Source organism: Lissotriton helveticus, chromosome 4_1 (genome assembly GCF_964261635.1).
Source record: "Lissotriton helveticus chromosome 4_1, aLisHel1.1, whole genome shotgun sequence".
Classification (NCBI taxonomy): Eukaryota; Metazoa; Chordata; class Amphibia; order Caudata; family Salamandridae; genus Lissotriton; species Lissotriton helveticus.
Genome location: NC_136063.1, coordinates 1,434,450,933 through 1,434,477,889, shown reverse-complemented (window position 1 = coordinate 1,434,477,889; position 26,957 = coordinate 1,434,450,933). Strand labels below are relative to the sequence as shown.

General features: G+C 48.2%; 1 protein-coding gene across 3 annotated transcripts in view; it reads left to right on the top strand.

Moving 5' to 3' along the window:
* The window catches only part of DEK (DEK proto-oncogene), a 344,099-nt gene that overhangs the window by 128,487 nt on the left and 188,655 nt on the right, over positions 1 to 26,957 (top strand). For all 3 annotated transcript variants that reach the window (XM_078687983.1, XM_078687984.1, XM_078687985.1), the window contains exon 5: positions 6,733 to 6,827. In XM_078687983.1, coding sequence (XP_078544109.1) covers positions 6,733 to 6,827 — 95 coding nt within the window. The remainder of the gene's footprint in view (positions 1 to 6,732; positions 6,828 to 26,957) is intronic.

Below are 26,957 nucleotides of genomic sequence, written 5' to 3'. Positions count from 1 at the left end.
CTTTAGGAAAACAAAACAACTTTTTGTTGCCTTCGCACCACAACACAAAGGCAACCCTATATCCAAAGCGGGAATAGCAAGGTGGATTGTTAAGTGCATCCAAATCTGTTATCAAAAGGCCAAGCGCACTTTAACAATACCCCCAAGGGCGCACTCCACACGCAAATTGGGGGCATCCATGGCTTTCCTAGGGAACATTCCTTTAGAGGACATTTGCAGAGCAGCCACGTGGGTTACACCACATACCTTTACAAAACACTACTGTGTTGATGTGCATTCCAAGCAGCAGGCTGCTGTAGGACAGGCTGTTCTCAAAACACTTTTTCAGGTTTCTGCAGCTGGCACGGGCAACCGCCGCTGATGGAGGGACTGCTATGTATTCTATGCTAAGATATGAATTTAGCAGCCCACATGCCTCGAACTGAATATGCTACTTACCAGTATGCATCTGTTCTTGGCATGTAGGGCTGCTAACATTCATATCGCCCACCCTCCTCCCCGGTGCCTGTCGCAGCTGCAGATGTACTATTGTATTCAGTCATTAGCATGGACATCTTTTACACTTTTCACTCCATCTTCTGCCTCAATGGCGAAAAACAATCTGGGGATGGAGCCGATGCCCATGCGCACTGTAGTCCAGGGGAGGAGCCACCTATCTCAGGATACTTCGAAGACTCTTCCAGGACAACAATGTGCGATCATCCGGACCCAACACTAGGCGGCGATCTAATGCTAAGATATGAATGTTAGCAGCCCTACATGCCAAGAACAGATGCATACTGGTAAGTAGCATATTCATTCTCTTATCTCCACCGCCGCTTTGGTGTGGGGATGGGCTTGCCATTCTATTCACTAGATTATGACTATACACAGATCCCCTACTACAGAAGGAGTAGTTTATGTCCTGTAACTCCAGTTCTGTAGTAGGGCTATCTTCCCCGCGACTGCATGGGTTCAACCCCCCTTTTTTGTATCATCTCTGTTATAGTCATAAGCGCCCGCCCTCCTCCCCGGTGGAGAAAGATATTCATGTAAGGAATGCTACAGGCGTGGCGTTTTTACGCCTTCAAAAAGACCTGAGTAAATGGGACCTGCGGTGCATTCTGGGATACTGGGAGAGTTCTGGAAAGTTCTCTTAAAGGCACAGTATCCTGTTCTGAGCCCCATAATGGCAGCCTATGGGGCTTGTCTGTCCACTCCTTCCGCTCTATCATTCCTGAGGGCTTTTCTGGTAAAAGCATGTTTTTCGTTGTGGAAAAACTTGGACAGGCTATGCTGTTTGTGGAGTTTTGGTGGAATTTCTAGTTGAAGTCCTGGACCGTGTAGCCTGTGGATATAGGCTGCATTATCTGTCTTTAAATTCTCTCTTAAGTGTCTCTGCAGTTCTGCATTTTTTTGACAGTTTAAGAGATTATTTTTTATTGCTCCGGGGTCCACGCACATGGGCGGGACTATTCACTAGATTATGACTATAACAGAGATACCCCTACTACAGAACTGGAGTTACAGGACAGAAACTACTCCTTATGCTGCGGCAGCAGGAAGGTCCTGCACGTTTGCAACTTCCGTTGCTGAGTGAAAACCAACATGGCTGTTACTGCTGGCTCTGGGGACGAGTGCACAGCTCTAACGTTAGTTCTTCTTGGAACACAGTGCCCATTGAGACGGATCAGCACATAGGGCTCATATGTTTTGTCCAGTGCTACCCGCAGCTCCTGTCGTCAAATACCAGTGGCAGAATTAATTAGTAATTATCACACTTGAACAGTGTAAAATTTTGGACAATTCCAGGTCACCCCGAGCATTAAAATAGGCTGGAAATTGTATGTTTTTTAGTTTATTGCATTCTTAAACACTGGGCTAGCATACATCCTTGAAAAACAAACCAAGAACGCCACCTCGCGGTGTACTCTAGTAAATAAATGCCGATGTTTGGAGAAAAACAGCCAGTGCAGAGCACCGTAAACACTGACACAAATTAAGCACATAATCCCAAAGTTGCAGATTCAGGGTGTTTTAAAGATGAGTTTTGAGAATTGGGGTCTAGGTCAGAATCTATTTTTGGCAGTAAAACATGGCCGCTGAGTTCACGTATTTACCACCCTGTGTTTCCCTATTTTTCTGATGCCCTTGTGCAAATCTTAACTTTACAACCTAAGCGTTTTCAAAACAAAATTTGATTATGTTGTTGAACAGACGTCTGACAAGCACAGCGCCCCGGACTTCGGAGAAGCTGTGAGCATTAGTGGAATAATCACATGTAGGCAATTCAAACAGTGTTTTCTTGTATGCGGAATAAAATAAAAGGTAACATTCCAACATCCCCCCTCCCATCACCCCCCACCCCCTGCACAGTGGTTAGCTAGTCCATATACAGATAGGATGGCACGAAACATTTCGTGTGTACTCCTCATCTCCCGGGATCAGTGACCAATTGTCTTTCTTCTGCTTCGTCACACGCTGGCGGTTCCAGCCATAGTCCTCTATAATCCGCCCACCTCTTCCAAATCTTATGTTTCCGGGGACAGCCCATGGCCTCAAAGATCGGGCGTTCCAGCCCCATATAAAAATCCAGACCTCTTTTCCAGACTCCCACCAGGGGGGCCCTAGGGTCTTTCCAGGCTCTGGCCACATCTCTCTTAGCCACTGTGAGGCCCAGAAGCAGCAAATGGTGTTTGTAAACATTCCCCCTCACTTGTTCCAAGACATGAAGTAGTCCCAACTGTGGCGAGCGGGGGAGCTCCCAGCACAACACCTCAGACAAGCAGTCCCACACACCCGACCAGAACCTTCTCAGTCCGTCACATGACCATACTGTATGTATAAATGTTCCCACCTCTCGACCACATCGCAAACACTCCAGGGATGCAATCATGCCGGCCTTCCATAGCCATATTTAACAACAAGGGGTGGTGATGGACAGAGTTTCTGAATTAAGCAGAATACTCTCACCCAGTCAAAAGATCAGGGCTAGATCCAACACCGTTTTTTAGCTCACTGCACCATCCCAGTTCAGAACCTGGCTATATGCAAATTAGTCTGTTCCTGTCCCAGTGCATGATGGGAACAGGGCAAACCAAACTACCAAGCCAATTCTTACACTGGGAAGGAAACAAGCTTCCGGGGACCGGTTTCTGGCATTTCAGCCGTCGTCGGCCCGGCTTGCTTGAATCCTGATGGTGCAATGAGCAAGGGACTCACATCTGAAGCTTGTCCCCGGAAGCTTGTTTCCTTTCCAGTGAAGAATTGGCTTGGTAGTTTGGTCTGCCCTGTTCCCATGATGCACTGGGCCAGGGACAGACTAATTTGCATATAGCCAGGTTCTGAACTGGGATGGTGCAGTGAGCTAAAAAACGGTGATGGATCAAGCTCTGATCTGTTGACAGGGTAGGAGTGTTCTGATTAACTCAGATACTCTGTCCATCACCACCTCCTTTTTGAAATTATTTTGGCCTTCCATAGCCGTTCCCTAGTGTAATAGGCTATATGTAAATATTTGAACTGAATTAATTGCAGGCGTACCGCAATTGCCGCTCCTCTTGGAGCCTCAAGCGCTTCCCTCCAGTCTTCCTCCTCAAGCGCCCCAACATCGCTCTCCCACTTAGTCCGTAGGCCATCCAGGGAAGAGGAGCAGTGTGTGACCAGTGTTTGGTAGATATTAGAAATTTTTTTACTCTCCAATTCCCCCATAAACACCTTAGCTTCCAGCGGGCTAAATTCAGGCAGTGAGTCCAGGCCGTTCAGAGTGGGTGTGATAGCATGCCGGAATTGTAAGTATCGAAAGAATTGGGTCTGGGGCATGTCAAATTCCTCCCGCAACTCCTGGAACGACTTGAGGGTCCTGCCTTTGACGACGTGACCTAGGGCTGATATACCAATTGTGTCCCAGCCTCGGAACCCTTGCAGGGCGGCCAATGCCGGCAACAGTCCGTTCTGCCACAACGGGGTTTCCCTCGTTAGTCTGTTCCACCACCCCATACGGCGAAGCGCTCCACGCCATATATGAAACACTGAGTAACCACTGGGAGCCTCTTCCTTCTAGCTGCTGAGTAAAGTATGGTGTGCAGCGTGTCAGGGTCCATTAGAAATCTCTCGAGCGTAGGTCGGGTCACTCCGGTCTCCATAACACCACTCATTCAGTATCAATAAATGAGGCTTGATAGTAGGACAAAATGTCCGACGTCGCTAATCCGCCACAATACGTAGAGAGGAAACATGTGCGGAGTGCAACTCTTGCCACGCCCCCGCCCAGAGAAACTGACAGAGTGCCGAGGTCACCTGTTTGAACCACTGCGGTGGAATAGGGTACGGGTGATTTTGCAATTGGTACAATAAACATGGGAGGGCCACCATTTTAAATATGGCCGATCAGCCATACACGTTTAAGGGCATGCGGGACCACGTGGCCATGTCGGATCGGAACCTAAGATAGTTAATCAATGATTAGCTTAATGATTATTTGAGATCGTGGCTCAGTCTCTGGCATGTTGTTCATTTGATGCCCTGGGTCATCATTACTGAACACACCTCTGCCCTGACCTGGTTCAGTGGCTTTCTGTTCTTGCAAAGGTGCCGCAGCCTTATGCCTGGCACAGATGACGCGCGACACTGAAGTGAGGAGAGCTGCGGTGCTATAATCTTACCAAAAATACAGACTCCTCACCAGTACCGTGGAATTCTTCTCAGAATCGCACGTTCACCCTTTGTCCACGAGACCCAGTCCCAAACATGAGTAGGTCTGTGGTGTTACCAGGTATTAACGCCCTAAGCACGGATCAATAACACTTCAGTAATACATAAAACACGAATGTGAATGTAAATGCGTACAAAATAAGTGCTTACAAGCCTCTTAGCGACAAAGACTGAAAGGCTTCTGATTGGCTAAATCATCCTCAACATTTCGTAAAGTGTGCCAATGCCCATTAACTAAAACACTCTAATATTCTATACACCAGCTAACTGCTCAACATCCTGACATGATAGGTCCCTATGTTAAACGACATTCGATTAGCAGCAAGTACAGTAAAGCGGCAGCTCTTTAATGTTTAATCACAGATTTTTAAAATATGTGCACTCTGTGTCTCCTTGAGCCTGCTGTGCCTCCTTCCCATTGCCTCAGAATCCTTTCCTATGCCGCCAGGCTAGCCCCCCACCATTGTCCCTGGTAGAAGCACACACGTGAGGCGATGGCACGTGCGCCTCCTCTGTGTCTGAAATATTGACACAACCCTAGCAGGATCACTGATCAGAAGGCCGGCAATCTAATGTAGTGCTTGCAAGAGCTACCATTGATGACCGTTTGAATTTTAGCTGCGCCCATTACCTCAAACACCCCACTCCTCAGGAGAGAGGAGTCGCTGTGTGACAGTGAGACCTCCGAGAGAGAGGGCAAAGCTAGCAGGAGGAGATCGGCCTGTGCCCACATTTGGGCTCTGTCTGTGCAGCACAGGTCAGCTAGAACGGAGCTGCCCTGTAAGGTGAATACACCTGCTGCAAAGCACAACATGTAATATGATTATCATAAATTAGATGTATATGATAAAAGATCAGTGAATTACTGATTTTGTCGAAGAGATCCCTTTGTTCATTGAAATACGTATGCTGCAGTCCTAATATAGCACATTGAGCTATAAACCAGCATCAAGTAGATGTATGCAGACTTCAAGGTATAGTGTTAGAACGTTATTGCTTTTTTTCACAATTATTAGTTATGATTAGTCTGTGGTTGGTAAAAGGTGGGCATAGGAGTAGTAATGTTTTTATTAGTACACACAACCCAATGTTTGAAATCCTGTCTTTGTTTGCCCAGACCAAGAACTTTTTGCATTAGATGCCTACCAGTGTGGATGATGTAATTCATACTCCTTGTAACCCTCATTATCTTATGAAACATTTCCTGTACATTGATTTACACATGTATGCACCTTTTTTATCCGCTTAGGTGTGGGTAGCCACTATAGCGGATGGACTGGCAATCTGTCTGCAACTCAGTTTATTAGTTTTAGACTGACCTCCTCAGTCTGCAGTACTGAAAGCAAAAGCTCATAAAATGCCTTAAGAAAATTGCAGGGCAGAGTGGTGGGAGTTAAGGGCTATGAAGTGATCCAAGTTTGTAGAAAGAGGCAGACAAAGGACGGAGACCAGCAGAGCATATGGGGAAGAGAAAGACGAGAAAGAAAACATGCATTGAAAATGCACGCCTTTGATTAAGTTAAAGCCATTTGCTTTGCTAATGGTATTGTATTCTAGCTTTGCATTATTTAGTCTATATTTGTGAAATTTTGTAGTTGTATCTAGTTAGAATTGTTTTGTTAGCTGTGTAGTAGTTTAAAGCTTAGCGTTAGTAGGAAAGGAGCATCATTTCAGATTTTGGAGGTGAATGATTAGACTAATAGTGTGTCAATTTCGTATAGGTATAGTAAGGATTACAGAAGGCAGATAGAAGGGGCAAGGGGAGAGCAAATATATGCACATATCACAAATCTACACTAAATAATGCAAAGCTAGAATACAATACCATTCGCAAAGCAAATGGCTTTAACTTAATCAAAGGCAAGACCCATTGCATTTTCAATGCTTGTTAATCTTATTACTTACCATTGAGTTTGACTAAATCTGCTTTTTTTTTTCTTTTTCTCCATCCTGTAATTATGGGTTGAATCAAATGCTCTTTTCATTATATTAAGACTTTTATTAGTACCCATTAAAAACATAATTGTTTTTTATTCTTAGATTAAGTTTATAAAGAAGAACATTTACCAGTTCAGCGGCTTCCCGTTCGAAAAAGACAGTGACCAGTATAAAAAGAAAGAAGAGATGTTAAAGAAGTAATTTCTTTTCTTTTCATGAATGTTTCATTGTTGTGACTGGCTAAAATACTGTTTGGTGTTTAATTTACTTTGTTCTTGGGACAGTACTTTAAATTCTGTAGAACCATTGGTTTTTCAAAATTAGCCCAGTTAATTCTCACATGTTAAACAGCTGAGACCTAATCACATTTCCTGCTAGTAGAAGACCCAAAAGTGTGTCCAGGCAATTCAAAGTTTTTTTTGTTGAAATAAAAGATTCTCCTCACGCACTCTAGGGTTTTTCATCTTGAAGTTAGATGAGCTTCCTGTTTGATTTAAGGCACCTGGTTTCTCCTAGACATCCCTTTCTCGCACACTGAACCCCATCACGGTCTATTGCAATTTAATTTTTAATGTGCGAACTCTGCTTTATTTGTATGTTAAGTCCCCTCTTTTTCCATGCTGAGGTATTTTACTCCTGATATATATAGATATAGATATAGATATATGTGTGTATATATGTATATGTATATGTATATGTATATTCTATATCCAAAAAAGGAGAGAACTCTATGTAGGTCTCAGTTTAGGTGGAAAGCAGCTCCTGTTAGAGCACTCAACACCAGCGACACTCTAGATCTGCTCACCTCAAATGTCTGTTTTTCTATCAAAGTTTTTAAGCATAGGATTAGCACAGTGCTATCCACGCCGAGATAGAAAATGACAGTCTTTTGCCATTTAAACAGCAAAGTCTTTAAGCATATGGCTAGTGTAGGAGAGTAGGGTCTGCAATCCTATGATCACCCAGATTTTTGCTTTTTGCTTCACTGGTTTACGACTTTCCCTGGCTGTGGGCCTGCTAATCAGACCCACAGCCTAGCTGTTCTCTCTAATCCAAATTGTACCCAGGTACTGAATTGGCACTGGGCCCTCTCAAGTCCCTGTACCCAGGGCTGAGGTGCACCCAGAAGTCTCCCAGGGGCTGCAGCATGTATTATGCCACCCCTGGGCTGACTAACTAAATCAGACACAACTGGCTGCTTGACAGCTGGGGCAGAGTGGTGTACTCACCCTCTGCTGTAGATATAGTATTCCTATATCTAAACCTAAATGGACACACAGATCTCCTATCAGTCACTCCTATGGCAGGCCTTAACAATCCTGAAGGCAGGGTGCTTGGAATCGTGTGAGATGGTGCTCTGGCATGAGCTGAGCCTGTCTGCGGCTTTCGGGATCAATCCCTTAGCCGTTTCCATGATATCGCATACCATATACTCTTAAGTGCATTCTAATCCTCGCGGTTATATGCCAACTCTGGTATCGCTTTATCAAAACATGTCGAGTAAGGTGTCATACGAATTGGAATACTAACCCCTCGCCAATTCTGGCGACGGGGTTAGCATTCCACCCTTCTAGAGGGACACGACATGTATGTAACCTGTAACCCCGGTTAAAGTCTGACAGAGCCTTAGCTCCACAAAATGGATGCTGCCACTGCGACACAAGTCTGCCCTCCTGCTGCTGGGAGTCCTCCCAGCCCAGGAGGCAAGGACAAAGGGTTTCCTGCCAGGGGCGGTGCCAGCACCGTCCCAGACAGGATCTTGTGTATTCTAGGTAGGCAGGGCTTTAGAGGAAGGTGACTGCAAGTGGCACCCCGGTGCTCACTGTGCATAGGCCGGCTGAAACTAGTTCCAGGGGCACTCCAGCCCCTGGCCTGGGGAAAGCCCGCCGAAGGAGAGGGGTGTAACCACCCCCCTCCTAGTCCCACCCATAGGGCAGGACTTAGTCGCGTGCCAGCCCCTTTTTGCAGGATAAAGGTAGGACCTGGCCCCCTTCCAAATCAGATCATCTTTGAATCCTGAAACTACTTTCTGCAAGAAGGAACTCAAGACTCTTCTCAAGATTTCTCCCTTGTGACTAAGGAGTAGTCACCCTGCAGCAGCAGGCACCAACCAAGCAACGCGGTTTGTTGCCAGTCTCTCCTTCGGATCAAGACTGCTCCAGCACGACGAGAACCGGCTTCCCTGGCACCTCTGACCTCAACCTACATCATCAGCCCAGCTGTGATCCGTGGGTGCGACGAGACCTCGAGGGACCGGCCATCTTCAGAACTGCACGACGCTTGTCCAGCACGACTCCCGAGTGACCCTTGACTGAGTGCTTTGGGGTAAGAGAAGCCCCGACCCTGAGCAGCTCCAGCACTGAAGTTCAGCCCCCCTGCATCCACGAGATCTGCGTGGGGCCCTTCTGCTCTTTGCTGCCAACCGCGTTGTCCAGGTCGCTTGCCCGTTGGCTAGTGGCCCTTTCACGACGCTCCACGACGACAACTACTGCTGGTCTGGTTGCTCCAGACTAGCCCTTGCTCCCCTCCAAAAGAGGAGCACCCTGGACCCTCCTGGTCCACCCAAGACGCCATTTTAGGTCCACCGCGTGGGCCTTGCATTTGCCAAGACTTGTTGCCCAATCCTGGGTCCAGCGACGTCGACAGCAAGAACCTTCGTGGGACAGCTCGCACCTCCATCCTGGTCGCCGACAACGCCTCCTGGTCCGAGAGACTGCAGAGCCCAGCAGCGCCCACTCACCTGGCTGAGGTGACTTCGTCCGGTGCCATCCTGGTGCCCACTCAAATCACTGGCTAGTGACTCAGAACTTGGTCCCCTCTGCTTACAGGTTTCTTCTTCCCTGATCCAGGCTTGGATCACTCCGAACTTTCTTCACTGGCCGCCTGCCAGCAACTCTTTCTTCAGGCTCCTGGATCTTCAACGAGGGTCTCCGATGCAACTTCAACCCTATGCAGCCGCAGCCCCTGGGCTAGGTAACCTGAGTACTCCGGTGCTCCAGCATAGTCCAACACCCTAAGTGTTCGGATCCACTCCCGTTTTTGATCCATCTAGTCGGGTTCGCCTGAGAACAGTAACTTTGCAACTGCTAGCCTCCATAGACTTTTTCCCGCCTTACGTGTGAGAGTTCCCACTCTGCACACGACGTCCACAGGCCTCCTGCTTCTAATCTAAAGGTTTAGCATTGTAGGCCTAGCGATTCTAAAGTCTATGAGAATAGTTACTTACCTGCTAGTAATTCGCATTCCACTTCTTGTGTATATGGTTTTTCGTGCCCCTCGGGCATTTGTGTAAATTGTGCGACTTAAAGTATTTTCTTAAGAGTTTTGTTGTGTGCTTAGCTCCCTGACTCATATAAATATCTGTTTATTTTCATAACTTGTGTGGTGTCCTTTCACTTGGTGTTCAAGGGGTAATGTGATGGTAAAACAGCTGGCTTAACACGCCCTCTAGAGTCTTAGCCTTAGACTGCTCGTATCCATGCTACTAGGATAGCTGGTGTATAAGGTTGACTTACAACCAATCATCAATAAGGGTTGTTTGGACTGATACATAGTGATCACTAGAATAGTGAGCACTGCATATCAGGCCAACTTCTCACAGCTAGTACAGTGCAGTCCTGGGGAGGGGGGGGGGTGTAATATCCCAGAGCATTTTGTAAGATCTCCCTTAAGATCTGTAGAGGGGAATTGCAACCCCCTCCCACTTGAGGTAAGTGTAGCAGTTCACCCCTGCTTTTGCTCAGTTCCGCCTCTTTCCACCACCCCCTGGCCATATTCTCTCTGCGTATGAAAAACACTTTATACCCCTGGCAATTGTTCCACTGGACTTCTTTAATATGAATGTAAAGGGAGTATGTCAGTAAGCCTGCAGGTGAGTTTGGAATGGTTGGTAGTGAGGGCTGTACAGAAAATAACAGAACTCTGACTTAAAATACATTTTTTAGAATATAACTAAGGTCTCCAAGGGATGCATTTCTCTGGTGTAGTGTAATGTGTAGGAAAGAATCTGCTTTCATGATTACCCACACTTTTTGCTTGGTGTCTATATTTGAATGGTCCGACTGGGATCCTGCTAACCAGGACCCCAGTCACTGTGCGTGTTCCCTAAATTGACCATGGTAAGTACTTCTGTACATCCACAATTGGCTACTGGTATACCCTTGTAAGTTCCTAGTATATGGTTCTAATGTAACCAAGGCATAGGAGCACCGGGGTCTCCCATGGGCTGCAGCATGTATTGTGCTAGCCGTGGGAGTCCACTTAAACTGTGACCACATGCCTGCTGTTTCAGCCTGTGTGAGTTGGTGCCTGCACCTCTCAACAGATGTTTCCCTATATCTTGGGTCACTACACTTGAAACCCATGTCAGCCTTATGGTAGGCCCTTCTGTCCTGAGGACAGGGTGATTGATTAGAAGTTTGAGGGTGCCCCCCTGCATGAGCAGGACACCCCTACAAACCCCAGAGTTTATTCTCCTGCCTTTGTAAGTGCGTTGAGCCATATTAACACATAGTGGACATCGGTCATTATGATATATCTAACTATATAGTGGCTGCACCATACACAGTCATGCTTGCTATTAAATGTGTTGGCATCATACCACAACATCAATTCCACTGTTGAAAGTTTGATTTTATGTACTGGGGCTCTCCTGTGGTGGTACCTCCCTGTTCTACTGATAACAGCCTTTCAGGGTCTGACCGCTAGCTAGTGCTGCTGCTGACCAAAAACATGATTCTGCCCTCCTGCAGAGCCATGCTCAAGCAGGAGAAGGTAGAACATTAGATTTCCTGTCACAGGGAGGTGTGATCACCTCCCAGACAGAATTAGTGTATTGGGGTGGTTGCCAGCACCAAACAGGCTGCTTTGAAGGGAACATTTTGCGCCCTCCTTGCATCCCCCAACTTGAGCCAGTTGAAGCCTTGGCTCCCGCTCTGGTGTGAAAACGGACAAAACACTAGTCCCGTCCAAGCCCCCCCCACCCCCACTCCCCTCCTCTCTATCCAGCCCCTGCTCTGGGAGGGATAACGGAGCGGTTCCAACCCTTTCCCTAATGTACTTAAAGGCTTACCCGTGGGTGGTTCCTCAGATTCGACGTGGGACAAGACTCGCCTGAAACCACACCATTCTTCAACCTTCCGGACACTTTGACTTTTCTGGTCTTCGCCTGGTACCAAGACTGCACCATGGTCTCACTGTTCTGCGAGTTTTCTTTGTCTGTCTGCTTCTTCCAGGATCATCTTCAGACCTGAGGGCATCAAGGGCACCCAACGTAATGTCCGGTGGAGTGAAGAAGTCACTTCTCTGCATCTACAGGCACCGCAACGAAGCTGACCGGTCTGCTGCTCCTAACATCCCATGTACTTTGTAAGGCTCAGCAACACAGGTGGTTCTGAAACTCCCTCAATGCGCTGGGACCAAACCCCTGTGCACTGCATCGACTTGCTGTGTCAAGGCTTGTTGGCTCCTCAATCCAGAGATCTTTGGGCTACCAGAACCTCCAGCATCTCTTCCTGCCAAATACAATGTCCTTTCTATGTCCTCTGCTTCAGTGGGCACCTGTGCTTTCTCTGACCTGTTGACTCCTGCTTGTGGTGAGTCCCTTTTACTGTGCCGTTCCCAACATTGCTCCTTCGTTCTCCACAGGCTACCAAGGTTTGTTGGTGCTCCTACCTGACACGACTACCTAGTCGCAGACATCTGACGTGGGACAGCTTGTGCACAGCTCCTGATCCTCACAGCTTCAGTGACAAGGTCACAGTCAACACTTCCGAATAGTCAGTCATCGGTGGGAATTGCTCTATAGTGCCTCAAGTGCAAAAACAACAGTTGAAGGACAGAATGCAGAACAATGTCATACATTCACCCCAGTACACAGATCTGGGCCTAAATCGATCGTTTTTTTGCTCACCACACCACCCCAATTCAGACATGGCCATATGCAAATCTGCCTTGACCCTGTGCCTCATGGGAACAGTCCAGCCCGAACTGCCAAGCCATGTCTTCCTTTGACCGGAATCAAGCATCCTAGGACCGGTTTCTGGCTATCAGCCGTCTTCAGCCAGGATAGCTTGGCTCCAGTGGTGTGGAGAGCACAGGACTCACGTCTGAGCATACCCGTCCCACTCGGGGTGACAATTGCAACAAGCATTGGCATAGCCAATAGGTCTCGCTTTTGGGACCTTATAAGTATTTAGTTATGCAGCACAATATCCTTGGTGCAATAACATTAACGGTTGCATGGTTAAACACTTATAAGGTCCCAAAGGCGAGACCTATTGGCTATGCCAATGCTGGTCTTCTTTGCTCTGGGAACAAGTATTTTCTTTTTTAATTTCAGCTCCTGATGGATTTTCTTCACACCTGCTGGGCATTTTCTTTTTAAATTTAAGCTCCCATTAACTTTTTAACGCTGTCACCGATGCCCGTTTTCCACTTTTTTTATTGCCACTGTTTATTTTAAAGATTACGGGGGTCAGAAGTTTAGGCAGTTAATCATCTTGCCATACTGCTCATCAACATAACTGCAGGAGGCATACAGAGGGCATATCAGGGGTTGACACTTTCGCAGATAACAAACCCAGAGCTTATCGAGGACAAGAGCTAGGAGGGGTCTAGTGTAAAAGCTGAATTGAAGAAGTCTCCAAAGAATGGAGGAGTCAGTCATGGGGAATCTCCAGTATCATTTATTGGACACCCAGCGTGGGGTCTCAGAGCATTCGTAATGTCGCTGGTGCTCCTAGGCATATCACACTAAATTAAAATTAATTAAATGAATGTGAACTTGGGTAATGTAACTGATGCTAATTGGGAGCAAGGTGAGCGAGTGAAAAGAAGTCAGCAGAGCCGTCCCCGCCTATTGCATTAGATGCGAAAGCATCAGAAAGCAGCCAGGAAGCCAAGTGGAAAAGGAGTAGGTGAGAGGGGGAAGCAGGATGTGGCACTATGGCCAGAGCTGCCCACTTCAGAACTGGAAAACCAAATTTGACTCTCGTCATCGGATCAGTGCCTGTGATCATGGGGAAATCACTTAAAATGAAAGTAAATAAATGAACGTTAACTTGTGTAATGTATTCAGTTGCGCCTCCCCATTGGGAAGTGTCCCTCTGAATGCTCTGCCTGATGCCAATTCAGACGAATTTAATCCATGAAATCTAAATTTCAAATACAGGTGTTCAAGCACATCGTTTATTGTAAACGGTATGGATGTAATCTCATTGAATTCAGGAGTTATTCAACAGCTTCCTTAAAGTATAAATCCATAATCAATTAAACAAGTGTGTATTGGCCCCAATGCATTTCGGGCAAATAACCGCCCTTTGTCAGGGGTTTTTCCTAAAACAAAACCAAGATTGGGCGAGTGAGACAACAAAATTCAAAAAAGGGGAATATTGTTCCCATAATATATCATGCGTTACATGCAAGGTGGAATAGTCTCCCTGTGTCTTTAAATGTCCATATGGTGACATGCTGATAGGAAACTATGGACGGTTCAAAAGAATACGGCGCCACCTCCGTGAGAATGTGCAGTGATTAATCAAGGTAAAAGAAATTGTGCACAGAACGAACCCGTGGATATACCGAGTGTTAATATAACGTGTGCCACACGTTGAATTAGCAGGATGACTTTACATTCATGCGTTATATGTGAATAAATCAATGTCCATACCTAGCTACAACAATGTAAATGTTGAACATTCATACAAGGCTGTGACGATATCTGTGTTCATGCCATGCTCAAGGTGTGCTTTAAAATTGTGAAGCCTTCATTGGCGCTGTCAGCGTTTGATCAGGCAAAGTTTCGGATTTCATGCATACTCTCACACGTTTATGAAAACAGCGTGTTTGCAAGACAAAGGCTAGGTGTAAGTGGCTTTACCTCATGGCGCTCGAATGCATGGCATGCCGCAGTGATAAAATCAACCTGTTGTGCTTCCAACGCAGGTTAGGCTAGTAAAACGAAGACACCCGTAGCTACCGCCATATTAATGAAAGTGTAGGGTGAAAAAAGGTGCTGCCTTCATTATCCCGAGAGACAAATATTTGCCATCTTAAAGTGGTGTTAATGCGTGCAGATGCAGAAATAACATGACTGAAAGCCTATAGCATAGTATAGTAATTTCACTGGTATGTTAAAGTGATAGAAATTGAGGGTAGAGAATAATGAGATTGAAGGGTCCTAAAACAAGGAAGCAAAGCAAACAGCCGGAGAAGAGAGAAAACGTCAGGAATCGAAGTAAAGAGGAGGATGCAAGGAGAGGTACAGAGGGAGTTAGCATAAAAGGAGACACGGCCGGCGGCCGTGAATAATTAGGGGATGAGCGCACGCTGAGAAGCTGCCTTTGATGTGGTAATGCCAGGCAGGCAGGCGGCTGGTGGCATTGTGCACGCGCTTTTTAGGGCTTGCGCTTGCGCAATGACCTAAAAAGCACATGCACTTCAAGAAATCGCCAGTGGAATCGTGCTTGGGTAAACGCTGTTTAAGCCCCTATAGAGCTTCGCCAGCTATGCGCATGCGCACAGCAGGCGAGCCCTAAAAACAGTTGATGGACTGAATGCACAACAATGTCATACATTCACCCCAGTACAGAGATCTAAGCGTAAATCCATCGTTTTTTTGCTCACCACACCAATTCAGACATGGCCATATGCAAATTAGCCTTGACCCTGTGCCTCATGGGAACAGACCAGCCCGAACTGCCAAGCCATGTCTTCCTTGGACCGGAATCAAGCATCCTAGGACTGGTTTCTGGCTATCAGCCGTCCTCAGCCAGGATAGCTTGACTCCAGTGGTGTGGATTAAACCCAGATCAGTGGACTGGGGGTGAGTGTTTGATTTTGCTCAAACGCTCCGTCAATCATCCCCTTTTGTATCGCTTTGTTCGCCCTAAGTGTGGCAGGGTATGCTCCGACGTGAGTCCCTTGCTCATTTGGCCACTGGATTCAAGATAGCCTGGCTGATGAGGATTATGAATCCGAAACCGGTCCCAGGATGCTTGTTTCCGGTCAAGGGAAGACATGGCTTGGCAATTCGTGCTGGACTGTTCACATGAGGCACAGGGTCAGACTGATTTGCATATGGCCATGTCTGAACTGGGGTGGCTGAGTGGGCTAAAGTATGGTGATGGATTAAACCCAGATCAGTTGACTGGGGGTGAGTGTTTGATTTGCTCAAACGCTCCGTCCATCATCCCCTTTTGTATCGCTTTAGTGCCTCAAGGTCACTCCTAATAGGCATAGACTCTATCCCCTCTGCTTGAAAGTTCTTCACTTACAGAATCCATCCTTCGATTCCACTGCACTTCACCATCAGGTACTTTTCTCCATGTCTTCCATTTTCTACAGAGGTTTCTGTCGTCTCTTCGCCCCAATGCACCTGGCTTCCCTGGTGTAGGTAACCTGGTCCCCGCCTAACCATTCATCTCCAAGGGGATTCTTAGGAGTCCTCTGGGAAGGGTCCTTCCGCAACTGCATCTGCGACGTCTCCATTGACTTCCATTGGGCATGCTGGTATATTTCCACTCTGCACATAGCCTCCGTGGAGTTCCTGGGTACTTGCCTTCTTTGGTTGTTCCTTGTGTCCACGGCATCGGAGTCTCCTGGTCCAAGTCCTGTCCTCCTTTGCAGTCCACATTCCACTTTCTTGGTATATGGTTTGGTCTTCACCCGGAGACCACGGTTTCTCTTCCAGGGGTATCCTCATCAAAGTCATAAGCACTGGATATTCCCGGCCACGTGCGGGGAAATAATATAAAATGTTCGAGACATGTGGGCTGCTGAATTCATATCTTTGCATAGATCGCGCCTAGTGTTGGGTCCGCATGATTGCACCTTGTTGTCCTGGAAGAGTCTTCGAAGTGTCACGAGATAGGGGACTCCTCCCCTGGACTACAGTGCGTATGGGCATCTTCTCCATCCTCAGATTGTTTTTTTCCGCCATTGGGTTTGGATGTTATTCCTATACTCCAACTTCGGAATCGAAACTAACCTACTTTCTAACGCCAATAGGCCTTCTACCTCGATGGTATTCTCGTTCGGTACGCCTTGACTCAATCAAACTTTCCATCTCGATCCGGTCGTCGACGCGGGCCGTTGGGCCTTTTCGACGCCACGTGGGATTGCTGTCGATGGAAAGAAGTCCGCTCAAAAGGTGCCCACAATGCCATGCAAAATTCCTGCATACTGATAAACATACAGTATGCAACAGGTGTTCGTCACCAGATCACAACGAACAAACTTGCCCAGCCTGTGCCCAATTCCGTTAGAAGAAAACCATCCGGAATCGACGGGCCACTAGGCAAGAGATGCAGCGGCAGGAACCGGAGAACATCTTTGAGGACGAACAGGACCTCCCTGAAGCGGCAGACTCTGATCTAGAAATCGTCACCGTTGAGGACCAGTCTGACTCTGATGACCAGATCACGCAGGGGCAAAAAGTGAGTACTCCGTCCCCGCTTATCCCAAAAGAAAAGGTTCCGGTCGACGCATCGCCTAAAGGCCTTAGCCAAGATCGACAAGTTCTCTTCCAGGGGATCCTCATCAATAGTCATAAGCATTAGAATATTCCCGCCCATGTGCGGGACCCCGGAAACACTATATTATATGTGCCCCACTTATATATATATATATATATATATATATATATATATATATCATGCAATAGCAGCCAATAAAAGCGGAGCTGAAATATGCTGTGTAGAATTTCCACCATACATGTATAATAATAAGCATTAGAAACACGAGAAACAACAAAAAAGTTTGTTTAGAAATTGTTTTAATGCTCAGAAAGCAGTAGAAATTCTTATAACTCACTGGAAGCATAGAAAGCTCCCAGGCTGCATTGCAAACACAGTCTAAAAAGACTGAAAAGCTAACCTGTAGCTGCATAGCAATAAACTGACACCGTGCCTTTAAGGCACTCATGACCCCCAGTATCCCATTTATTTATTCATTCAAAGTTTTATATAGCGCGAACAGGATCCTTACAGATATCCGAGCGCTTCACAAAGACAGGGAAGGGACAGTAGGAGTCAACAGAGATAATGGGAACAGTATAATAGTCAGTAACATGGTAATAACATGGATAATAAAAACATACAGAAAACCAATCCATATACAATCGGGTAAGGAAGTAATATAGGACAGCACAAGTCATTGATCCCACTACAGAGGTGTACAGGAGGATCAGTAAACCAACGTGTATCATATCTTGGTCGGTAGTAAGAGAGTAGCGTAGTGGAGCCCCCAACAAGTAGAGTATAGTGCCAGGGTGAGCAGTGATACAAAGCAATGCAGAGTCTCTGAACCAACATCTATAACGATCAGGGGATCTTGGCCAGAAGGATGGTTTTCACCTCTTTCTTGAAGAGTGCAGTGGAGGAGATCAGCCTGGTTTCAGGAGGGAGCGCATTCCAGATCCTGGGTGCCATTCCTGAGAAGGAGTGCTTGTAGGTTTTCACTTTCCGGAATCTACGAGGTTTCAGGAGTAGATTTTTTGTGCTCCTATTGGATCTCGAACCTCCTGATATAGACAGCTTTTGAGCGAGGTAGTTGGGTGCCTTGTGGTGCACGGCCGCGTGTGTCATAACTGCAATTTTTAGCTGTATTCTGGCTTCAAAAGTCAGCCATTTTAGAGACTTTAAGTCTGGGGATATGTGCGAATGCTTTCTAGAGCCAGTATGAGTCTCGCGGCAGCGTTCAGGGAGGCTCTTAAGGGTGCTGTTGTGGATAGCGGGAGACCGCTGAGGGCCGCAATTCCGTAGTCTATTCGAGGGATGACTAAAGCTTGTACAGCAGTTTGGAAGTCTTTGGCCGGGAGGAAGGGTTTAATTTTCCTCAGCGTGTTAATTTGGAAATTAGCTGCTTTTGTGGCTTTGCTGACGTGCTGCTGCATGTTGAGCTTGGCGTCGAGTGTGATGCCTAGGGATTTCGCCGAGTCCACGATGGTAGGTTGGACATTGAGTGCTGTTAGGTTGTTGAGCCAGGTTTGGGTGGTGGAGATTTTCGCCGGGGGTGAGATGAGTAGGAACTCAGTTTTCAGAGCATTTAGTTTGAGGTGATTATCGGCCAGCCAAGATTGGGTGTTAATAAGCGTGGAATTCAGATGTTTGATGTCTTCCGGGGATTGTAACTTTAGATAGAGTTGTGTGTCATTGGCGTACATATGGAATTGAACATTGGATGCTTGAAGCAAGGTGGCGAGCGGTTCCATAACGAGGTTGAACAGTGTAGGGGAGAGGGGGATCCTTGTGGAACACCTAGATCTGCAGGCACAGGTGTAGATAGCACATTGTCGATCTTGAACCTCTGAGACCGGTTGTGAAGGAAGGACGAAAACCACTTGAGAACAGTTCCCGATAGCCCCATTCTAGTAGTACTTAGCAGCTCCAGCAAGTTCTCATGTTTGACCGTGTCAAATGCTGACGAGAGGTCAAGAAGGATGAGGAGGCAGGACTCATTGCGATCCAGAATTTGGAGGGCGTCATCAATTGTGTGTCATAGCTGTTTCCGTGCTATGTTTCGCTCTGAAGCCTGATTGATGAGGGTTGAGGAGGTCATATTGATCAATGTGTTTTGTTAGTTGGAGTTGGACACATTTCTCCAGCAGTTTGGCCAGGGTGGGGATATTGGTGATGGGCCGATAGTTGTTTAGGTCAGACTGATCAGCTGTAGGTTTCTTGAGTATAGGCGTGACTTGCCCCACCTTAAGGGAGTCTGGAATGTGGCCTTGTTGCAGAGAGCTGTTGATGATCTTGGTCCAGAGAGGGAGGAGCAAGGGGATAAAGTCTTTTACAGCATTAGCAGGTAGAGGGTCTATGAGGTGATTAGAGGGCTTCAAGGTGCAGAGCAGTTTGTGTATTGCTTCTTCCGAATAGGTATCGAAGTACTGCCAGGATGCCTTATTTTTAGGTTGAGTGTCTGCCATTCTGGTGTGGTTGGGGTATCGGCTTACATCCATGATGAGGTCATTTCTTATGTTGTCAGTCTTTAGTTTAAAGAAAGCAGAGAAGGCTTCACAGTGTGGGGTGTAATTTGTTGTGCTGTTTGATTGTGTGGGTTGTGCCTTTGTTTGGGTCTTGATTAGCTCGAACAGCTTTCTTGGCCTGTTCTTCGCTTGGTCCAGCTGGCGGCTGAAGAAGTCCGACTTTGTGCGCTTTATTTTCCTAAAGTAGGCATTTCTCTTGTTCTTAAGCTTTTTGAGATGCAGTGCTGAAGGGTCCGATCTCCAGGTGCGCTCTGCCATTCGCATATTACGCCTTTTGTCATTGAGTCTATCATCATACCAGGGGTTAGACATTTTGGTGGAGACTCTCTTCAGTTGCAGAGGGGCGACTTCATTGACTATTGTATTCATAGTCAAGGTAGTGGTCAGTCAGTGATTGAACATCTGAGGCACCTGAAGGGGGAAGGAGGAGGTTGCCGATGTGGGGAGGTAGGGTGGAGGGGTTAAGATTCTTCAAGTCCCTTTTCCATGTTTTGGATTTGATTGGTTGAGTAGGGTTAGGTTTAACTTTTTCGTTGATAAAGAAGGTGATAATGTGGTGATCTGACCAATCGCAGGTTAGAATCGCCTCCAGTTGAATAGCGTTCTCTTTGGCAATGATGAGATCGAGTATCGCGCCTTTGTCGTGTGTTGGTTTATCGCATAATTGGGTGAGGTCAAGCGCATTGAGGAAAGTTTTGAGACTATTCACCACGGTGTCTTTCTGATCGTTCCAGTGGAGATTGAAGTCACCCAGGTAGACTTGAGTGGTCTGCCGACCGGCATTGGAAGTGATCAGGTCCATGCATTGTTGGGTGAATATGAGATTGTCACCAGGCGGGTGATAGATGAGATGTAAAGCACAGACTTGTTTGCCCTCACTGGTGATGTCGAGGCAGAGGAGTTCACAGGAGGAAAGGGAGGGGGAGGTGACTTGAGTAACTGAGAGGTTGCTCCTAAAAATGCATGCAATTCCCCCGCCCGTCTTGCCAGGAGACCTGTCCAGCCTAATGATGTGATAATTTGGGGGGACTAGTATGTCCATAATCGGGGTAGAGGCTTCAGTGAGCCACGTTTCCGTTAGAATGGCTAGGTCCAGCTCCCTATCTGAGACTAGATCCGCGATGTCGGAGGAATGTCTCTGGGCCGATCTGCAGTTTAGTAGGATGCATTTGAGTTTGGGCGAGAGAAGGGTGGTCGAGCTTTCTAGTGTGAGGGGAACTTTTCTGAGGTTGTTAGGGACGGAGCCTCTGTTGTTGAGTGTTGGGAGCCTCAGAGGGTTTGTAAGAATTGTGGGTATGGGGATGTGTGAGTTGGAAAAGTCTTTTACCGGACCTGGGCCATAAGAGCGTAGGAGAGCATAGGTCGCGGTCCGACAAGGGGTTGAGAACACGACGGGGGCGGTGGGAATTATTGCGAACGGGGATAGTAGGCCATTGCTGGTGTCGTCGGGGGCGAGGGTATGTAGGGCGGGTGCGTCGTTTGTAGGGTAATGGGATGGTGGGAGGTAGACTGGGCTGTGAGGAGAGAAGGTCTTTGATTGCGTGGACGTCTTTTTTGATTTGTAAGACTTCCTCTTTGACTTGTTGGAGGGTGGATAAAGTCAGGTCAGGAGGGTCATTGGGGAAGGTGTTGGTGGAGAGAGCCGTTGGTGAGTGGTGGAGTAGTGAGCTGGAGAGCAGGCAGGGTATCGGGGGGGGGGGGGGGTATACTAGCGTTGTTGAGGGGTTCCGCGATGCTAATGAGTGGGATGGTATTCAAGGTGTGGACGTGTTTGTGGGCGAGGGGTGTGGGTGATGAAGGTGAGGCAGGGGGTGGGTGGGAAGCATAGGTAGTGACTTCAGTGGGAGACGGTGCCGGTGAGCAGAAGAGTGAGTGAAGGCTGAAGACAGTGGGGGAAGACAGGAGGGTAGTGAGGGCTGAGAATAGGAGGTGGGAGAGAGGGGGATGCTAAGGTAAGGGAGGAGGTATGTTCTGTATCTTTTGTTGGGAGGGAGATAGAGTTGGGAGTGGGAGTGGGGAGGGGGCAGGGAAGGGAGAGGTGTCTGCCGTGGGGGGGATGGGGGGGATGGGTGGATAAACTCCGAGTGATGGTGTGTGCAGATGTAGGCGTGTTGTGGGTGGGAGTTGTTGTGTCAGGTGTGAGACTCGTGGGTGGGAGTGGAGAGGGAGATGGGGAGGGAGAGGTGTCTGTCGTGGGGGGGAGGGAAGGGGGGGTGGATAAACTTTGGGCGGTGGCTTGTTCAGATGGTGGTGTGTTGTGGGTGGGGGATGTTCTGTCCGGGGGGAGAGGGATGGAGGGGGTATGGGTGGGGATAAGAAGGGTCATGTTAGAGGAGCTGCTAGTATGTGCGGTGGAGATATTTGTGACTGTCCTTGGGGAGTGGGGGGCGTTAACAGCAGGTCGGCCATTTACTGGGGTGCTGGGGGTAGAAGTGTAGTAGGTGGTGGCTGCGACGTCAGGGGTGATAGTGCTGGCGGAGTTCTGGGTGGGGGTCCGCAGCTTGGAGAGGTGCTCTTTGAACTTGGGGAACAGGTTGTCTAGTAATTCCAGGTTCTTGTCCGTGGATTGGATTAGGACAATCCCGTTATTGTAGATAGTAATGGTATACCTGCCAGGGAAGAGGTGGGAAGGTGTGATGGTGAGAATTAGGCCATGAGTTGTTTTCCTGGTGGTGGAGACTGTGAGTAGGGATAGGAAAGTTTTTCTCCATTGGGCTCTGCGTGAGGTGTGGAAGATGATATCAGTATTCAGGGCTCCATTGCCCGGTGAGAAGTAAGTGTCGGCAAAGGGTGTTTCAGGGTGCGACCTCAAGAAGTTGTGTTTAAAACGTTTAGTGGCATTTTTGGAGAGAGGAGTGGAGGGGTAGTTAATTCTAAAAGTGTGCTTGCCGTTGAGCTCCATTTTAGAGAGGCTGTGGTGTTAGGTGTAGGAAATAGGACGATAGTACAAACTGTCAGCCGCTAGTTACAGGGCCAGGGAAGACACTAGTGAGTGGTCAAAGATATAAGAGGTAGAAGTCAGTGTGATCCCCGAACAAACAGTGCGTAGGTGCATCTTACCAAATGTATCCTATATACGAGGTAGCAGTCAGCTTACACCGTGTAACCAACTATGAGAGGTAGGACCGATTAGGTGGAAGCCAAGTTACATATTAGAATGTACGAGGTGACAGCAGTGTAGTCTAGGCGTAGAAAGTGGCTGGGTGCAGCTTACATGACAGAGCGAATTGAATGAGGTAGTAATAATCAGTGCAATATCGTGACGTAGCTTACATCGAAAAACCAACAAAGAAATAAATGCGGTAGCGGACAGTGAATGATGGGGATAGAGGTGAGATATGTGCAGCTTGCCGCATATAAAATACAGGCTAAAATAGGGCTAGACTACTAATGATTTACTGAATCCCATAAATGTGCATACAATTCCATAAATGTGCATATAAAATACAGGCTAAAATAGGGCTAATCTACTAATGAGTTACTGAATCCCATAAATGTGCATACAAATTGCAGCAATAACAAATATAACACTAGAATATACGATAGCAATGTGATAGCAATGCATACAATGTAGGAAGCCAGTAATAATAAAATAAAATAAAAATAGAAACTGCAGTAAAAGGCAATGACTAGTCCATGATGGCCGCTGAGTAGAGAGAGAGGTCAGTCTAAAATGGCCGCCAGATAGGGGGTCTGGAGACGCTAGTCCTTTTTTGTTATTGCTTGAGAGCAAGGAAGAGGTTCCAGGTTCCGTTTGAGCAAGCCCAGCTCCTAGCTAGATATGAGGTAGCGATCGTTGCATCACAGGTGAAGGAAAGGTGACATGTGTACCAGTTACGGAAAAAGTGCCGAATACGATTAGAGATAGCCTAAGGAGTCCAGTTCTTAGTACATATGGTGCAAAAAAGAATGACTAGTCCAAGATGGTCGCCGAGGAGCCAATTCTAATATGGCCGATCAGAGAGGGGAGATGGAGACATTAGTCCTCTGTCTGTTGTTATTACTTAGGGAACAGGGGAGATGCATTCCCTTTTTTGTTTGAGCAATCCCCGCCCCCAACTTGCTGAGCGAGAGTCTTATCTCTATTCCTGGAGGGCTTGTGTGGAGGAGTTAAGTTAAGGAGCCTCGTGGGTAGCAGCAGTACCAGGGGGGATTTATAGCTACAGTTTTATGGCCCCAGCCATTTTGAACAATGGATGTGGTTTAAAAGGACGTCGTTTAAGAATGAGGGCCATCGAGTGGAGTGAAGGGGAAATAAATACCTTGTGAATATACTGCTCACACAGCATGTTGAGTTTGCCAGCAGAGTGTTGCAGTTGTCGATGATCTGGCCATAAGTGTGCACAGCTGCTGTTAGTGGCAAGTTGAGGTCTGTTCTGCTTCTTGCTGTGGCTTGCTTATGTTGTAGATAAGCTGGTGGTGATATGGGCTCTTAATCCTTCCTGTCCTTGGGTACAGGCTCCCCGGCTGCCAGCATGCCCTCGCGTGCACCCCCTTAACCACACGCAAGATCATGGGGGGGGGGGGCACGCCCAGCCTCCCCGGTCTGACAACCAGTGTCTGCTGTGCCAGGAGAGCACGAGGGTCCCGCACCGCCAGGCGTCTTATACTGCTGATTGTTGCCAGGCGTCTCAGTGGTGGCTCACACCGGGTGTCTCACGGTGCTTGCTCCCGATGCTGCCCTTGCAGCCCTGCAACCACGCCTCTGATCCGCGCAGCGCCTGATGCCAGGCGTCTCAGGGAGGCTCACCCCGGGTGTCTCACGGTGCTTGCTCCCGCTGCTCCCTTTGCAGCCCTGCAACCGCGCCTCTGATCCGCGCAGCGCCCGCAGGTCCGGATCTCCGTCTCAGGTCCCGAGGGGAAACGTGGCAGCTCAGTGAAGCGAGGCAGGCTCTAGCCGCTATCGTCCAGGCTTGTGCGAGTCCCCCAGCAGCTCCACAGGCTCCAGCCAGCTCCGACCCTCCGCACCGACCCGCCGAGCAATTCTCCGTCCCCGAGCACCAGCCTCCCAGTCCCGGCGAGGTGATGGGGGTGTCTGCAGGCGAGCGCCCAGGAGGAATCGATCCCAAAGCGTCCAGAAGCAGTCCGGCGAGGATGAGGGGAGATCACAGATCCGCGCAGGCTCCCGACTCCGTCAAGAAGGTAAGCGTCAGAACCAGTTACTTTTTTTCTTTTCAATCCAGTTACTTGGCAATCCAGTTACTTTTGGGTAGTAGATCTCCTAGACTGGTGGGTACTTAAGAGGGATAAAGCCCAAAATTGGGATCCCTAGTACCGGGAGCTCTCACAGGAGCTCCTACCAGGCGGCCATCTTTGTTACCATCATGCCTCAGGGGTGACAGTTAGGTCAGTTCTTTCCGGCTCCTTCAGAGAAGGACCCTGGTTACACAGCTCCACTAATTTTCCTGTTTTTTGACAGAAAAACTCTTCACTTTTGACAATTTTTTTGTTCTTACTCGACATTTAACATCTAGTCAAGTAAGATACTGTCTTTTTCAGTCATTTTGGTGAGCATTTTCTCCTGAAAATGCCTTCACTCTTTGACAAATGCCCTTCTTGTGGCAACAAGGCCAAGTCAGACAACCACGACGTCTGTATCCTGTGTCTGCCTGAGGAACATGATCCAGGCACCTGTCCTCATTGTGAACACCTGTCAGGAAGATCTTTAAAAGACAGGGAGAGGATTCGCATTTATGGCCTAGCTCATAGGTCATCAAGAGGAAGATCTCCGGTGAGGAAGGGCTCCAAGAAGACTCATTCATCTTCCAGAAAGAAGTCTTCACACCCCTCACCCTCAGCGTCTGGCTCGGCGCTGAGCGAAGAACCACCGGTGGATCATTCATCATCTAAACTACCGTCGACGGTGGGCTCGCCGTCGAAGAGAAGACCAGGTACGTCGACGTCGAAGGATCCAGTTCCATCGTCGAAATCCCCTCCGCCGCCGTCAACCGGGCGACGGTCGGCGTCGAGTTCCAAGACCCCTCCGCCGTCGTCAACCAGGCGACGACCGGCGTCGAGGGAGGTCACCCCTCCGCCGTCGAGGGAGGTCACCCCTCCGCCGTCGTCATCCAGACGTCGACCGGCGTCAAAGTGTGACTCCTCCGCCGTCGTCGAAGAAGCGACGTTCGGCGTCGAGGACCAAGACCCCTCCGCTGTCGACAGGGAAGAGTCGATCGGCGTCGAGGAGGCAGTCTCTGTCGGTGTCTCGTCAGCTCTCGGCGTCGAGGGTGTCCAATACCCCTCCACCGTCGTCGCACAGACATTCGACGTCGAGGCAGAAAACTCCGTCGACGGCTGATCATCACCGTTCGACGTCGAGAGAAAGGCCTCCATCGACGATTGGACATCGTCGCTCGACGTCGAGGCAGGGTGCTTCGTCGACAACAGGACATCGTCGTTCGTCGAGACTTCCGTCGACGACTGGGCATCGTGAGAGAGGGCTCCGTCGACGGCCGGTACTCGCCGTTCGACGTCGAGACATGGAACTCCGTCGGCGGCTGCTCATCGCCGCTCGACGTCGAGAGACCACACATCCTCGCATAGACATTCAAAAACAAGATTGTTTGATCCGCCGACTCCACGAAAGCACTCGACCACGAGGGAAGATCGCTCGACGTCGAGATGTTCAGATGTGGTGATGGTAACGGAGTCCGCTTCCCGTCATTCCACCTCAAGGTCCTCTGGCTCCTCCACGGCATCTTCGAAGTCCAGAAGTCCGGTACGCAAATCACCTGAGCGTCGGACGGACCCTTGGGCGGATAAAGTCAGACTGTCACCTAGATGGTACAGGTCTTTGGACCATTGGAGAGATTCTGGGGCTGCAAAGCGTATGCAAGACTATGCCAGCTCGCAACACAGGTCTCCTCTTCAGGATCTGGTGGAGGAGATGGACAAGCATAGCCCTCCCAGGCGCAAATCTCCTGTGAGACCACCTACCAGATCTCCCAGGCCCGATCTCCCAGAAATGAACCACAGGAGCGGGTCAGGTCTCGCTCACCTCGACGAGAAGAGCGTTCGAAATGATCAAAAGAGAGGAGGCAGTGTTCACCGTAGAAGTCGACTAACTCAGTCTACTTCATCTACCTCTTCTACTTCATCTACCTCTTCTACTTCATCTACTTCATCTACCTCTTCTACTTCATCTACCTCTTCTACCAGATGGGCACCACCTTTTGAGCCCATCCACAAGGCCTCTTTGCAACATCTCTCTTGGAAGGCGGCCTTTTTTTTGGCGATTACCTCTGCTCGCAGAGTCAGCGAGATTCAAGCTCTCTGTGCGAAAGAACCATACACTATCTTTCATCACAATAGGGTAGTCTTAAGGGCTCATCCAGCTTTCTTA